Source organism: Poecilia reticulata, chromosome 8 (assembly GCF_904066995.2).
Source record: "Poecilia reticulata chromosome 8, P_reticulata-male-v2, whole genome shotgun sequence".
Classification (NCBI taxonomy): Eukaryota; Metazoa; Chordata; class Actinopteri; order Cyprinodontiformes; family Poeciliidae; genus Poecilia; species Poecilia reticulata.
In genome coordinates this window covers 27,234,906-27,250,109 of record NC_088837.1, presented here as the reverse complement: position 1 = coordinate 27,250,109, position 15,204 = coordinate 27,234,906, and the positions used below count along the sequence as shown (strand labels likewise).

Here is a 15,204-nt window from a genome sequence, read left to right as displayed (position 1 = left end):
GTGTAAATAAACAGAGCAGAATAATTATGTCTAATTGCGAGACATTTTTAAATAGATGAAATTAAATAGTGTTTATAATATAGTGTTTTTCATAAGACGACTTTCTCCTTAAAACAGATCGGATCCCAGCGGAACCGAACCTGGAGAGTCCCAGTCCTGCAGCGGCTCCAGGTCCTCCGAGTCTCCTTCAGTCTGAAACCTGAAATATCAACAGATTGAATCAACCTTCGGCCTTCAGGAGGATTTCTGCGCTTTATGAAAACAACATGTTGATATTTTTGCTCTAATATTGTCGCCGTCATTCCCGCTCTGGGAGCTTCTGGAAATGTTGTGAATTCATCGGGCTTTTCTGTCACTTTCTGACTTTTTCTCGGAGCGACCAGAAGCTGGGAGAAACTTCTAGCGGGTGACGTCATGACGCAGGCGCTCTGTGATTGGCCGAAGGCTGGAGAAGCGACAAGAAGTGAGTGAGGGGGTATAAATAGCGGTGAGGGTGAAGCTGGGGCAGTTAGAGACTCAGAGACCTTTAGAGAGCATCAGAAGATCCAGCAGAGGAGAAAGAAGCATCACAGCGCAGGAAACTCTGGACTGCAGTAAGTTCTCACTCTTCTTCTTCTCTGCTCCCGCAGAGAGAGGGAGAGAAACGCACTTTTTTTTTTTCCAATGAACTTTATTTAAGTTAAATTAGTATACATCAAATTAACATAGTGAAGTATACAACACAATACAACAGTAAACAGAACAGCCAGGGGTGATTAGATAAGAACATGCAAAGACGTACATGTTGAAATTGTCCTTAGAGCCTTTTCATTTGTAGATTCTGCTATTGATTTGATATATAGTTCCATATCTTTAATGAAAAGAGAGAAACAAAGTGTTTTATTAGCAAATTTGCATTTATGAATGTAAAATTTAGCAAAGAGTATTAGCAGGTTTATTATAAAGAAATGTTTAGCATCCTTTCTATGGAATCTATAGAAACAAAATAAAACATTTTCCCAGCATAAGGAAAAATTCTGTAAAATATGGTCATTAATAAACCTGCTGACCAGAACCTTTGTGTAAAAGAGCAGAGCCAAAATAGAAACGCGCTTTGTAGAGTGTAGTCAAAGACAGAAACATGCCGAACAGATTAGTGGAGCAAACGATGTTTGAACGTCGCTGAACGCAGCTTTACAGAAGCAGTCGGATTGGAGCAAAACCTGCTACAAAGTCCAGTAAGAACCTAAAGTGTAGCATATGTTTCTGAGAGGGAATAATCCTCCTCCTGTGTGTCTCTGCTGGTTTAGGCCTGACAGGAAACCCAGCCAAGATGTGTGCAGCTAAAAACGAGGCCATCGGCATCGACCTGGGCACCACCTACTCCTGCGTGGGGGTTTTCCAGCACGGAAAAGTGGAAATCATCGCCAACGACCAGGGCAACAGGACCACCCCCAGCTACGTAGCCTTCACCGACACCGAGAGGCTGATCGGGGACGCGGCCAAGAACCAGGTGGCCCTGAACCCCAGCAACACGGTGTTTGATGCCAAGAGGCTGATCGGCAGAAGGTTTGAAGAGCCGGTGGTGCAGGCCGACATGAAGCACTGGCCCTTCAAGGTGCTTTCAGAAGGAGGCAGACCCAAAATTCAGGTGGAGTACAAAGGGGAGAACAGAGCCTTCTTCCCCGAGGAGATCTCCTCCATGGTCCTGGTGAAGATGAAGGAGATCGCCGAGGCCTACCTGGGCCACAAGGTCTCCAACGCCGTGGTCACGGTCCCCGCCTACTTCAACGACTCCCAGCGACAGGCCACCAAAGACGCAGGCGTCATCGCGGGACTCAACGTCCTGAGGATCATCAACGAGCCCACGGCGGCCGCCATCGCGTACGGTCTGGACAAAGGCAAGTCGGGAGAGAGAAACGTCCTGATCTTTGACCTGGGCGGAGGCACCTTCGACGTGTCCGTCCTGACCATCGAGGACGGCATCTTTGAGGTGAAGGCCACGGCCGGAGACACTCACCTGGGAGGAGAGGACTTTGACAACCGCATGGTCAACCACTTTGTGGAGGAATTCAAGAGGAAACACAGGAAGGACGTCAGCCAGAGCAAGAGAGCCTTGAGGAGGCTGCGCACAGCTTGCGAGAGGGCCAAGAGGACCCTGTCCTCCAGCTCCCAGGCCAGCATCGAGATCGACTCTCTGTTCGAGGGCGTGGACCTGTACACCTCCATCACCAGGGCTCGCTTTGAGGAGCTGTGCTCCGACCTGTTCAGGGGAACCTTGGAGCCCGTGGAGAAGGCCCTGAGGGACGCCAAGATGGACAAGGGCCAGATCCACGACGTGGTCCTGGTGGGAGGCTCCACTCGAATCCCCAAGATCCAGAAGCTGCTGCAGGACTTCTTCAACGGCAGGGAGCTGAACAAGAGCATCAACCCGGACGAGGCGGTGGCTTACGGCGCCGCCGTCCAGGCCGCCATCCTGACGGGCGACACGTCGGCGAACGTCCAGGACCTGCTGCTGCTGGACGTGGCTCCTCTGTCCCTGGGGATCGAGACGGCCGGAGGAGTGATGACGGCCCTGATCAAACGCAACACCACCGTCCCCACCAAGCAGACCCAGGTGTTCAGCACCTACTCCGACAACCAGCCCGGGGTCCTGATCCAGGTCTACGAAGGGGAGAGAGCCATGACCAAGGACAACAATCTGCTGGGCAGGTTTGAGCTGACGGGAATCCCGCCCGCTCCACGAGGGGTCCCGCAGATCGAGGTCACCTTCGACGTGGACGCCAACGGCATCCTGAACGTGTCCGCGGTGGACAAAAGCACCGGCAAAGAGAACAAGATCACCATCACCAACGACAAGGGCCGACTGAGCAAAGAGGAGATCGAGAGGATGGTGCGGGACGCCGAGAAGTACAAAGCCGAGGACGAGCTGCAGAGGGACAAGATGGCTGCCAAGAACTCCCTGGAGTCCTACGCTTTCACCATGAAGAGCAGCGTGGAGGACGAGAGCTTGAAGGGCAAGATCAGCCAGGAGGACAAGAAGAAGGTGGTGGACAAGTGCGAGGAGACCATCAGCTGGCTGGAGAACAACCAGCTGGCTGAGAAAGACGAGTACCAACACCAGCAGAAAGAGCTGGAGAAGGTGTGCAACCCCATCATCAGCAGGTTGTACCAGGGAGGGAGGCCCACTGGGAGCTGCAGAGAGCAGGCAGGGGCCCACAGCCAGGGGCCCACTGTGGAGGAGGTGGACTGAAGGGCCACTGGAGGTCTCGCCTTTTCTCACCTTGAAGTTTTTCTTCCTGTTTCTAAATATAATTTGCACCTGAATGTATTTTTCATCTTAAAGGTGAGAAAAACTATTCCAGATTGTTTATTGTTACGAAATATGTTTAAACACTAATTTCAGATGTTCTCGAGTCTTCATCATGATCACAATTGAGCTGGAAAAACTTTGAGTTATGATCATTAAATCTGTAAATATTTTACAGTGTAAACATGTTTTTTCTTTGCTGGACAGTAAAATAAAAGATTAAACACATTTTCTGATCAATGTTTTTATTTTCTGGGGTTCTGGTCAAAGTGAAACAAATGAAACCAGCTTCATATTTTGTCCACATCTAAACTCCTGAGAATCTGAAGAACATTAAATTCATTAAATGTGAATTTAATGAATGAGAAGATGAGCTATATGGTTCCAGGCCTTTATTAGTTTTTAACTCTTAAGTATATCAACCTTTCCAGATGCATTGAAAAATATAGAGATTGAAGTATGGAGGGAAGCACACTTATCTAATTTAAAACAAATTAGATACACGAAGCTATCAAACATTTAATATGCTGCAAAACTAAAGTTAATCAGATAAAATAGGACAATAGACAAAGGTTGATTATTTCGTGAGCAAAGTTTCAATACTGGAGCTGCGAGTTCAAACAGGACCGAGCTTCCTGTAAATATCGCGAGAAAGGAAGCAGCGCGAGAACACGGGTCCAGTCAAGGCATAGCATAGCGATATTCATATTTAGCAACAACAACAGCGACAACAGGGTTTGCGGAGGATGGTGTTGCTGCTGCGTTAACAGGCTGGATGCCGGTATGTGCGGCCGCCTCAGCTCCAGATGAAACGCCTGGTTGGGATGAACAGGTACGGCGCAGTCGCTCTTTTAGTAGCAGCTAGTTAGCGGGTTAGCAGGGAGCCGTTAGCTCGGAGCTAATGTTTGGCGTTAGCTGCAGGTTTCTGATTCAGTCCGCGGATTATTTTCCGCACAGCCAACATGAAACCCCACGGAGCAGCTAAAATCCCGCCGTGGGTGTGACTAGCGGGCAACAAGCGGCAGGTTGGAGGGCAGAGCGGGCAGCTATTGTTAGCAGGCTAATGGGCTGGAGGATCGCTGCTTTTAGAGCCACTAACCTGCAGTAGCTCTGATTTCTCAGCAGCCTCTGGTGCTGGACGTACTCAGGTTATTCAGCTGCCCCGGTTCACAGTAACAGTCTGCAGGTGAAATCAGATCCATCTGGAAAGATCTTCATTTAATGACCGACTTAAAGAGACATTTTCAATTCAGTTTATTTAGATGTCACAAATCCACAACAAAAGTCCTCTGGAGCCTCAAAAATGATTCCAGCTGATTCTACTGGTCAGGCAGTGCAGTTCCAGTGAGTCATACTGGTTTAAAAGGTTTTTGCATTCACTCCCCCTGGACAAGCACGGAGTGACATTGGACAGGAAAAACTCCCCTTTAACAGGAAGAAACCTCCAACAGAACCAGAGCCTGTACAAGCGAAGTGGCTACTTTCTGCTACTGGCGCTATTCCTGAAGTTACAGAAAAACATCCTGGTGAGAAAGAACACAGAGGATGTTTACTTCCTAATAAGACTTTAAACTTGGGAAAAACTGATAGAGATCAGGTAAATGACGCTGATGGCAGGTTATTTAAAGGGCCGTCACTGTTTTTGGGTAATCACATTACATGGAACAGCTGCTGATTTTAATCTGACTAAAACAGCCTGAATATTCATGCAAACAGTAAAACAGTATATTCTAATCACACTTGGTACTCATGTGAATGTTACATCTTGAATGTAACATTTCAGGAAACATGCGTTCAGTCTCTGCTACGTATATAACGTATCCGATCAGCTGCTCTGGCTTTCCGACCCGATCTGAGTGGCCGGCGGCGCCTGGTGGTTTGTATTTTATGTCGAGCATATCATCAGTTTCCTGGTCTTCATGCTGCTGCACGACTGGTGGCGACCCGACTGGTGGCGACCCGACTGGTGGCGACCCGACTGGTGGCGACCCGTCCAGTGGCGACCCAATTGGTCGAGACCCGACCGTTGACGAACCGACTGGTGGCGACCCGTCCAGTGGCGACCCGACTGGTGGCGACCCGACTGGTGGCGACCCGATTGGTGGCGACCCGACTGGTGGCGACCCGACCGTTGACGAACCGACCGGTGGCGACCCGACTGGTGGCGACCCGAGTGGTCGAGACCCGACCGGTGGCGACCCGTCTGGTGGCGACCCGACCGGTGGCGACCCGACTGGTGGCGACCCGACTGGTGGCGACCCGTCCGGTGGCGACCCGATTGGTGGCCACCAATCGACCGATTGGTGGCCACCCGACCGTTGACGAACCGACTGGTGGCGAACCGACCGGTGGCGACCCGATTGGTGGCGACCCAACTGGTGGCGACCCGACCGGTGGCGACCCGACCGGTGGCGACCCGACCGGTGGCGACCCGACCGGTGGCGACCCGTCCGGTGGCGACCCGTCCGGTGGCGACCCGATTGGTGGCGACCCGTCCGGTGGCGACCCGATTGGTGGCCACCAATAGACCGATTGGTGGCGACCCGATTGGTGGCCACCCGACCGTTGACGACCCGACTGGTGGCGACCCGTCCAGTGGCGACCCGACTGGTGGCGACCCGACTGGTGGCGACCCGATTGGTGGCGACCCGACTGGTGGCGACCCGACCGGTGGCGACCCGACCGGTGGCGACCCGACTGATGGCGACCCGAGTGGTCGAGACCCGACCGGTGGCGACCCGTCTGGTGGCGACCCGACCGGTGGCGACCCGACTGGTGGCGACCCGACTGGTGGCGACCCGTCCGGTGGCGACCCGATTGGTGGCCACCAATCGACCGATTGGTGGCCACCCGACCGTTGACGAACCGACTGGTGGCGAACCGACCGGTGGCGACCCGATTGGTGGCGACCCGACTGGTGGCGACCCGACCGGTGGCGACCCGACCGGTGGCGACCCGACCGGTGGCGACCCGACCGGTGGCGACCCGACCGGTGGCGACCCGTCCGGTGGCGACCCGTCCGGTGGCGACCCGATTGGTGGCAACCCGTCCGGTGGCGACCCGATTGGTGGCCACCAATCGACCGATTGGTGGCGACCCGATTGGTGGCCACCCGACCGTTGACGAACCGACTGGTGGCGAACCGACCGGTGGCGACCCGATTGGTGGCGACCCAACTGGTGGCGACCCGACGGTTGACGAACTGTCCGGTGGCGACCCGATTGGTGGCGACCCGATTGGTGGCGACCCGTCCGGTGGCGACCCGATTGGTGGCCACCAATCGACCGATTGGTGGCCACCCGACCGTTGACGAACCGACTGGTGGCGAACCGACCGGTGGCGACCCGATTGGTGGCGACCCAACTGGTGGCGACCCGACGGTTGACGACCCGACCGGTGGCGACCCGACCGGTGGCGACCCGACCGGTGGCGACCCGACCGGTGGCGACCCGACCGGTGGCGACCCGTCCGGTGGCGACCCGTCCGGTGGCGACCCGATTGGTGGCGACCCGTCCGGTGGCGACCCGATTGGTGGCCACCAATCGACCGATTGGTGGCGACCCGATTGGTGGCCACCCGACCGTTGACGAACCGACTGGTGGCGAACCGACCGGTGGCGACCCGATTGGTGGCGACCCAACTGGTGGCGACCCGACGGTTGACGAACTGTCCGGTGGCGACCCGATTGGTGGCGACCCGATTGGTGGCGACCCGATTGGTCGAGACCCGTCCGGTGGCGAGCCGTCTGGCGACCCGACCGGTGACGATCCGACCGTTGGCAAGCCGTCGGGTGGCGAGCCGTCGGGTGGCGAGCCGTCTGGCGACCCGTCCGGTGGCGACCCGATTGGTCGAGACCCGACCGGTGGCGAGCCGTCCGGTGGCGACCCGATTGGTCGAGACCCGACCGGTGGCGAGCCGTCCGGTGGCGACCCGATTGGTGGCGATCGTGTGCAGAGCTTCCTGTTGACCCTTCTCTGTGTCCTGCAGCTCGCCGCCTCGGCTCTCTGGGCGTCTGTCAGCTGATGAAGGCGAGCCGGCGTGGTGAGGTCAGGCGCTGCAGCTGGTTCGAGGAGCTTTCTCTGCTGCAGCAGCGGAGGATGTGAGCAGCAGCGAGCCTCGGCGCTGCGATCGGCTGCAGGTTTATGGGTCCAGGCTGTGGATGAGCTGCTGCCTATTCTCACTTCCTGTCTCTGCATGTTGAAGCGATTGGACTGAACTGAGTCGCAGACATTTCGCAGGATGAACGGCTCTCTGCTGACTCCGCCCAGTCCGCGGGCCTCTGGCTCCTCCCCCTTACCCCCCTCGCCCTCCCCATCGCCGCCGTCGCCCTCCCTGCTGCCGCTGTCCTCCAGGCCGCCCCCCCTGGCGCCCCTGGTGAGCCCGTCGGCCCCACCGTCCTCCCTGTCCGACACGCCCACGCCGTCCCCCTCGCCGTCCCTCAGCTGGACCGAATTCTGTGAGCTCCATGCGCGTGTCGCTGCCGGAGACTTTGCACGACATTTCCGGGCGTTTCTTCTGGAGAACCCACACTACAGCGCGGACTCAGCGGCAGCTTTCTGCCGCCGCTTCACTGACCGCTTCATCCGCCACTTCCAGAGTGAGCTGGAGGGGGCTCTGCCTCCGAGCGGCGCCGCAGGACGCGACGAGATGATGAGCTGGGCTCCCCCATCCGACGCCACCTCCCTGGAAGAGGAGGCGGTCTCGCCGCTGGCAGGACCCGGCCCGGCGCTCCCCCTTCCCTCCGGCGCAGCGCGGGGGGCGTCCAGGCCGACGCCGTCCCGGCTGGTGTTGGAGAACCGCGGCGGCGACCGCTTCCAGGACTCCTACACCCAGGGCCAAGTTCTGCCGCCGTCCTCGTCGTCGTCCTGCTGCTCCTCGGTGGGGGGAAACAACGGGAGGCGGGAGGAGCGCGGTGCCGCGCCGGGCCCCGGGAACGGCGATGCGCCGGCAGAGGAGGAGGAAGACAGCTGGGTTGGAGCGGCTTCAGCCGGCGACGGCGCAGAGCCCGTCGATTCCTCTGAGGCGGATCACGCTTTTCATCTCCCTCCCTCCTCCGTCACTCCTCCGCCCGACTCCAAAGGCAACGGCACGCCCAACTCCTCCAAGAACAAGCTGAAGAAGCGCTTCTCGCTGCGCAGCGTGGGGCGCAGCGTGCGCGGCAGCGTGCGCGGCATCCTGCACTGGAGGAGCGCCTCCAGCGACGCGGCGCAGAGCCCGCTGCCCTCCAGCTACAGCTACACTCTGGGCGTTCAGGACTCCGGCGCCGCCAAGAGAAGTGCCGCCACGCAGCCCCCCACGCCCACCTCCTCCATGCCGGTGTCCCTGTCCATGCCCCTCTCCCTTCCTCACTCCTCCTCCTCCTCCCTGCCGCCCTCGTCCTCCAGCAGCGCCACCTCGCTGTCTCTCTCCGAGGCGGCGCGCGACCGCCGGCGGAGCAACGGCGAGGGAGGCGAGAAGGACAAGTGGAGCCACCGGCTGGAGAAACTCAGGCTGTCGCGCTCTCCACCGCCCAACTTCACCCAAAACCCCCACCCCGGCTCCAACTCGCTGCCCCCCAGCAGCGCCGCCGCCCTGGGCCCCCCCAGAAAGGTGGGCCGGCTGGTGCGGGAGGGAGGGGTGAGCGTCAGCTCCTCCAGCGACGAGCTGGGCGGGAGCCACGGCTTCTCAGGCTTCTCCTTCGGACTGCTGCATCACGGCGCCGAGAGCAACAGCACGGCGCCGGGGGCCCAGCCGGGGGCCCAGGCCGCCCCGGGGCTGCCCCTGGCCAGTGGGGGCACCGTCCCCTGGAGGGGGGGCCGCTGGCACAAATGTCGTTTGGTCCTGAGAGAGAGAGACCGAGAAGGGGGCGAGCGAGGAGAGGAGTACTACCTGGAGTTCTTCATCCCACCAAAGGTCAGTGCAGTCGTGTCAGAACCAGCTGATGGTATCGGTTCAGAACCACTAGATCAAACGTGCTGCTGCAACCGGCCCTTTAAGAGCCTTCATGACTCCCGGCTTATAAACCTGTAAACTTTCAGAAATAAGTGAAACAACAGCGACACGTAGCCTGGCGGGGGCTCCTAGTAAAGCATGGCGGGCTGCCAGGCTTATAATACACTGGGGAAACCCTGCAGTAGATGGTATCGGGTCAGAACCAGAACCTCTGTGTGTTCCAGGCCTCCAAGGCCCGGCTGACCGTTCCCTGCTTCTCCATTGTGGATGTGAGAAGCACCACGGCGCTGGAGGTCCCGGATAAGGAGAACACCTTCCTGCTGCAGGTCCAGAGTTTTCTCTAAGAGTACTCCCACCCAAACGGGCCGGGCCTGGTTCTGATCCGAGATGCCCTGTTTCTGCTCCTCCACAGCTGGACGGGTCGGCCCAGTATGTGATCGAAACCCGAGACGCTGTGCAGATGAGAGCTTGGCTGAGTGACATCAGGAACGCCATCTGCCTCAGGTACTGATCCGATCGGAGCAGAACCTCAGGAGTTACATCAGGGTTCATTTCTGCTTCTTAACGATCTGATTGGACGCTGGGAAAGTCTATTGTTGTGCTAAAAGGTGTTAGCTTAGCAGCGATGCTATGCTAGCCCAAAGTACCATCTGAATGCTAACATGTAGCAGCTAACGCTAATGTCAGGGTCCCCAGTCCAGAACCTCAGACTGGGTCCAGATGTCAGCAGCTGCTGCGACTCACTGTGTTTCCGCTGCAGCGAGCAGGAGGACGCTGAAGGTGTGTGTCCGGCTTCGTTGGACGTCAGTGGAACGCCAGAGATCGGCGAGCGTCTTTCACAAGGTGAGTGTTGGGTTTCCTGTCCCGGTGCTGGGCCAGGAATAGTTCTGATTCAGAGAACCGGAGAACCAAAGTCCAAGGAAGAACTGTGGAAAAACCTTGAGAAGGCTGTTGATCCGGACCGCTTTAGAGCCAGGTTCAGTGGAAACCAAGGCTGGATCAGAACTTGTACTGGTCTGGAGGAAACTTGAGATCTCTGTGGTGGTTCATGAACATCTAACCCTGTTCTGCTCCTTCTCACCGGCCGGGTTCTGACCCGTCAGTCTGCTACGGAGGGATCGGAGGCTCCTCCCCCCTCCTGGATCCACTTCCTCCAGAACTTCCACCTCGAGCGCCACTGGACGAGCCGGATGGCAGGAATTTCGGGGGAGGTGGGGCTGGCCTGGGCACGCCTTTTGCCGAGACGCCAGAAGCGACAGGTAACGATGACCCGGGCAGGTGTGGTTCTGGAAACGGCCGGGACTCGAGTGACCGGGTCCGATGCGCTTCCCCTGCAGGGTCCTTCCTGTTCTCTGACACGGTGACCTCGGAGGCCGTGGAGCACCCGCTCAGCGAGTGCCAGTGGTTCCACGGCACCCTGTCGCGTCTCAAGGCGGCCCAGCTGGTTCTGGCCGGAGGCCCGGCGAGCCACGGCGTCTTCCTGGTCCGACAGAGCGAGACGCGGCGGGGAGAGTACGTCCTCACCTTCAACTTCCAGGGGAAGGCCAAGGTGAGTCTGGGACGCGGAGGGCGGACTGTCTGTGTCTCTGCCGCGCTACATGTCTCCGTGTCTCGCGTCCCGCAGCACCTCCGTCTGTCCCTGAACGAGGACGGCCAGTGCCGGGTCCAGCACCTCTGGTTCCAGTCCATCTTCGACATGTTGGAGCACTTCCGGGTCCATCCCATCCCCCTGGAGTCGGGCGGCGCCTCTGATGTCACGCTCATCAGCTTCGTGGGAGCCACGGCGGTTCGACAGCCAGGTACGATCAGAACCGGGTCGGCAGAACCCGGACCGGTCCCTGGGCAGGTGTGAAGCCTTCATCCTGTCCCGCATGGGTCACCATCCTCATCCTCATGCTGTACTGATCCATGAAGCCGAGGAGACGCCCTGGGGCCATCTGACCTCTCTGTTGTTGTCTTGTATGGTTGGTCGCCCCCTGCAGGCCGGGACCGGGCGGGCAGTCGGCCCGCGGCCTGCGACGCCATCACCACGCGCCATCCCGACTCTCCATCAACCCCCATCTCTGACTGTGTGTAAGTGAGACCGGCCCGGAGCACGAGTGTGTGGACGCGTCTCCATTCAGTCCGGGCTCTCAGGGCGGCTTCCGGGTCCGACCAGAACCAGAACCATTCAGATCCCTTGCACCTGTCAAACTCGAGGCCCAGGGGCCAAATGAAGCCCGCCTAAACTTTCTGTGTGGCCCTCCAGACTCCAAATTACGTCATTCAGTCAGTTCAGCGGCGGATCCCCACGTTTGTCATTTTCATGCATGATTGTGAATTTATTGATGATAAAAACCCAGCAAAGCCCCACCTGCAGGTGGCGCTGTTTCTGACTGCAGATATTTCTAAATTGGCTCCACAAAATATATAATTTTGACTGTAAAAAAATCAAATCAGTAACAGGAGAGACTGATCAGTGGCCAAAGATTCAGTATTGATTAATACTTATTGGACGCCGCGACGCTTTTTATTCAAATGATGCAACATTCAGGATCTGAAGTGTCGGGTTCAACACGCCTGGTGCAGAACCAGAACCAGAACCAGCCCTACAGGCTGGGTTTCCAGGTAGATACCACACAGTTCCATGTCTTACTGCCCCCTACTGGCCTCTACTGCACATTACAGCGTCTGTAGGAAGGGAAATAACATAAAAACTAATAATTTCAGGAAAGAAGAAGAACAGATGATGAGCTCATCAGTAGAACCCGACCTGCCAGGTTCTGGTTCTGACCCGTGTGTTGGAAGGAGAGCTGTAATGGTTCTGGAACCAGTTGGGCCTTTCTGAGCTGTAGAACCTCATGATTATCTGTAGCTGGCTGATCAGAACCAGAGGTTCTGTTGGACCATGGGAACCCGTCCCCGAGAGTCCAGAACCACCTGACTCCTCCCACTCACCACCATTCTGTCTCTCCCTCCATCCGCTCCTCCTCGCTCTCTCTAACTCATCCCTTCTTCTTCTTCTCCTGGACCCCTGCAGACTCGACCAGCAGACCCCGTAGCCCCCCTCAGCCCCCCCCGCTGCCGCCGGGACGCCCGCCGCCGCCGACCCCTCCCCAGGAGAGGGGATCCGAGGCGGAGCCGGCGGGAGCGGCGGCGGGGAGCGGCGGACCGGCGGAGGACTGGGAGGACACGCCCCTCCGGCAGCTGGACGCCGCCGAGGGCGAGGAGCGGGACGGGGCGAGGGTGCCGCGCGCCGTCGACAACCAGTACTCCTTCTTCTGAGGCGGCGGCCATCTTGGGGGATTCTAACACTAAACGAGGCCGACGAGTGAAACGCTAACGAACGGTACCGCCAGCCCGGTTCGCTGCCTCTGCTCCGCCTCACAGAACCTTCTGGACACTACGACTGAAACCCGAGCCTGTGGAGCCAGCAGGACCAGAACCTCACGCGGTTCTGCCCAGACAGCCAAACATACACTACAGAACCAGAACCTTACACGGCCCCTGGATCCAAAGCCAATCCGCACTCTGGGTTCAGGCCCGGTTCTGTCCGCTGTCTGCAATCTGTTAGAGCGGTCCAGACGGGCGGTTCTCCAGACCCTGCTTCAGATTACAGAACCATTCGACCCAGTAAAAGGTTCTGAACCCAAACAGATCCCTGGAAAGTCCCAAAGATTACCCAGTTCCACAGAGACCCAAAGGTCAAGGGTCAAATCTCCAGGATGTTCTTCACCTGCTGGAGATCCAACATGACCCAGATTACTGGTTCTGGTTCTGAGCCCGATTCTGGACTCATCCAGAAACTGGAAAGAAAGAAGCTCGCTGTGGGTTTTTGACCTTCCTGACCTTTGACCCTGGTCTGGGCCCGACTGCAGGTTACAGGAAGTTCAGGATGTTTTAATCCAGGATCTGGAGTTAATTTGTTCAGATTATTTTGGATTATGGTTGAAGCTGGTTGGATAATCTGACCTCTGACCTCTACTACATTACCACTACTGACAGAACCAACACTAATGACCCGTTGACATGTTGTGGGTTCTGCTGCCTCCTCTGACGGGTCCAAAGGGACCGGCTTCACCTGGAGAACCTGAGGTTCTCACCTGATGCTTCAGTCACCTGCAGGAACTTTTCACTGGAGTCTTAAGGTCCAGATTGGCGTGGGTCGCCATGGTAACGGTACCCTGAGGAGCTCCAGGGCCGGTTTGGGTTCCACATCAGGGATGAATTTGCTGAAAGCAGTGGGTTCTGATCAGTCAGCGGTTCTGGAGAACACACTGTGGTTCTGGACCAACGTCAACCGGCAGTGGGTCGGGTCCGGAGGACGGCGGGTCCAGAGGGTGGCAGAACAGGAGGGCGGCGGTGGGTCAGGGCAGCAGCGGTCCAGAGGGCGGCGGGTCCGGAGGGTCAGGGGCCGGAGGGCGGCGAGTCAGAGGGCGGCGGGTCAGAGGGCGGCGAGTCAGAGGGCGGCGGGTCCAGAGGGCGGCGGGTCAGAGGGCGGCGGGTCCAGAGGGCGGCGGGTCCAGAGGGCGGCGAGTCAGAGGGCGGCGGGTCCAGAGGGCGGCGGGTCCAGAGGGCGGCGGGTCCAGAGGGCAGCGGTGGGTCAAGAGGGCGGCGGGTCCGGAGGGTCAGGGGCCGGAGGGCAGCGGTGGGTCAAGAGGGCGGCGGGTCAAGAGGGCGGCGGGTCCAGAGGGCGGCGGGTCCAGAGGGCGGCGAGTCAGAGGGCGGCGGGTCCAGAGGGCGGCGGGTCAGAGGGCGGCGAGTCAGAGGGCGGCGGGTCCAGAGGGCGGCGGGTCAGAGGGCGGCGGGTCCAGAGGGCGGCGGGTCCAGAGGGCGGCGAGTCAGAGGGCGGCGGGTCCAGAGGGCGGCGGGTCCAGAGGGCGGCGGGTCCAGAGGGCAGCGGTGGGTCAAGAGGGCGGCGGGTCCGGAGGGTCAGGGGCCGGAGGGCGGTGGGTCAGGGCGGCAGCGGTCCAGAGGGCGGCGGGTCAGAGGGCGGCGGGTCCAGAGGGCGGCGGGTCCAGAGGGCGGCGGTGGGTCAAGAGGGCGGCGGGTCCGGAGGGTCAGGGGTCGGAGGGCGGTGGGTCAGGGCGGCGGCGAGTCCAGAGGGCGGCGGTCCAGAGGGCGGCGGGTCCAGAGGGCAGCGGGTCCAGAGGGTCAGGGGCCGGAGGGCGGCGGTCCAGAGGGCGGCGGGTCCAGAGGGCGGCGGGTCCAGAGGGCGGCGGGTCCAGAGGGCGGCGGGTCCAGAGGGCGGCGGTCCAGAGGGCGGCGTCTCCACTTGTCCTGGTTTAGTTTTGGAACAAACTGAGCAATAAGTCACTTTATCCGGATGAAACCGATTCCTGACAGGAAATTGCATCACTCGTAAAGCCCGGTTGTGATTGGCTGGAAGCAGGGCGCCGTGGAAGGCTCTGGGTCTGGACGGAACCATTTACCTCACAGCCCAGTCAGAGAAGCGTGGACAGTAATAATAACGATGGTCAGGTGAATAGTATTAAAGTTTTCTAGTTTGATTTTCTAACTCCGTCTGCATCTCAGCTCTGATGTCTTTGTGCCTTTTTTATTTTGGGGACAGAAAGACGCTCCCTGTATTTCCTGCTGTCCTCCTCCTCATCATCACTTCTAGAACATTTCAGATAATTATTTCTAGTTGTGCCTTTCTGTGTCTGTCTGCTCATCAGCTGTGACGCCTTTCCGCTGTCCTCCATGTCCTTGTCCTCGTCTCGGTTGGAAGACTCTTGGTGCCTTTCTCTGTCTTTTCTCTCTTTGCTGGGACCGTTTGTTGAGGACAGCCAACGCTGTCCCGTGTGGTTAGTTTCAGGTACTACATCAAATTTAATGATATAATATAAATATAGTGAAACATTCGACCTGCTGTGGCGTCTTTCATTCATTCTGTCCTGGTTTGGGCCGACGGTTCTGGTCCATTCAGTCCAGATCAGGAGGGAAACGGGGTGAGAAAAATTAATCGTCAAGAATCGAGACGAAAACCTCGAGGATCAGAGGAA

General features: G+C 58.2%; 2 protein-coding genes across 3 annotated transcripts; both read left to right on the top strand.

Annotated features, from left to right (window-relative positions):
• Window positions 1-363: 363 nt before the first annotated feature.
• LOC103469480 (heat shock 70 kDa protein 1-like) lies at window positions 364-3,514 on the top strand. The gene is made up of 2 exons (XM_081610412.1): window positions 364-463; window positions 1,290-3,514. The coding sequence occupies exons 1-2, from the start codon at window positions 415-417 to the stop codon at window positions 3,230-3,232; spliced, it is 1,992 nt and encodes a 663-aa protein (XP_081466538.1). The 5' UTR covers window positions 364-414; the 3' UTR covers window positions 3,233-3,514.
• Window positions 3,515-3,926: 412 nt separating this feature from the next.
• On the top strand, window positions 3,927-13,555 carry sh2b1 (SH2B adaptor protein 1). Of its 2 annotated transcripts, XM_008417181.3 has the most exons (10): window positions 3,928-4,121; window positions 7,277-9,181; window positions 9,445-9,546; window positions 9,633-9,724; window positions 9,981-10,063; window positions 10,324-10,479; window positions 10,558-10,769; window positions 10,845-11,019; window positions 11,203-11,293; window positions 12,240-12,396. In XM_008417181.3, the coding sequence occupies exons 2-10, from the start codon at window positions 7,529-7,531 to the stop codon at window positions 12,259-12,261; spliced, it is 2,586 nt and encodes an 861-aa protein (XP_008415403.1). In that variant the 5' UTR covers window positions 3,928-4,121; window positions 7,277-7,528; the 3' UTR covers window positions 12,262-12,396. The 2 variants fall into 2 exon arrangements, with proteins under 2 accessions (XP_081466533.1, XP_008415403.1); XM_081610407.1 differs by lacking the exon at window positions 11,203-11,293 and having other exon boundaries at window positions 3,927-4,121; window positions 12,240-13,555.
• The last annotated feature ends 1,649 nt before the right edge of the window (window positions 13,556-15,204 follow it).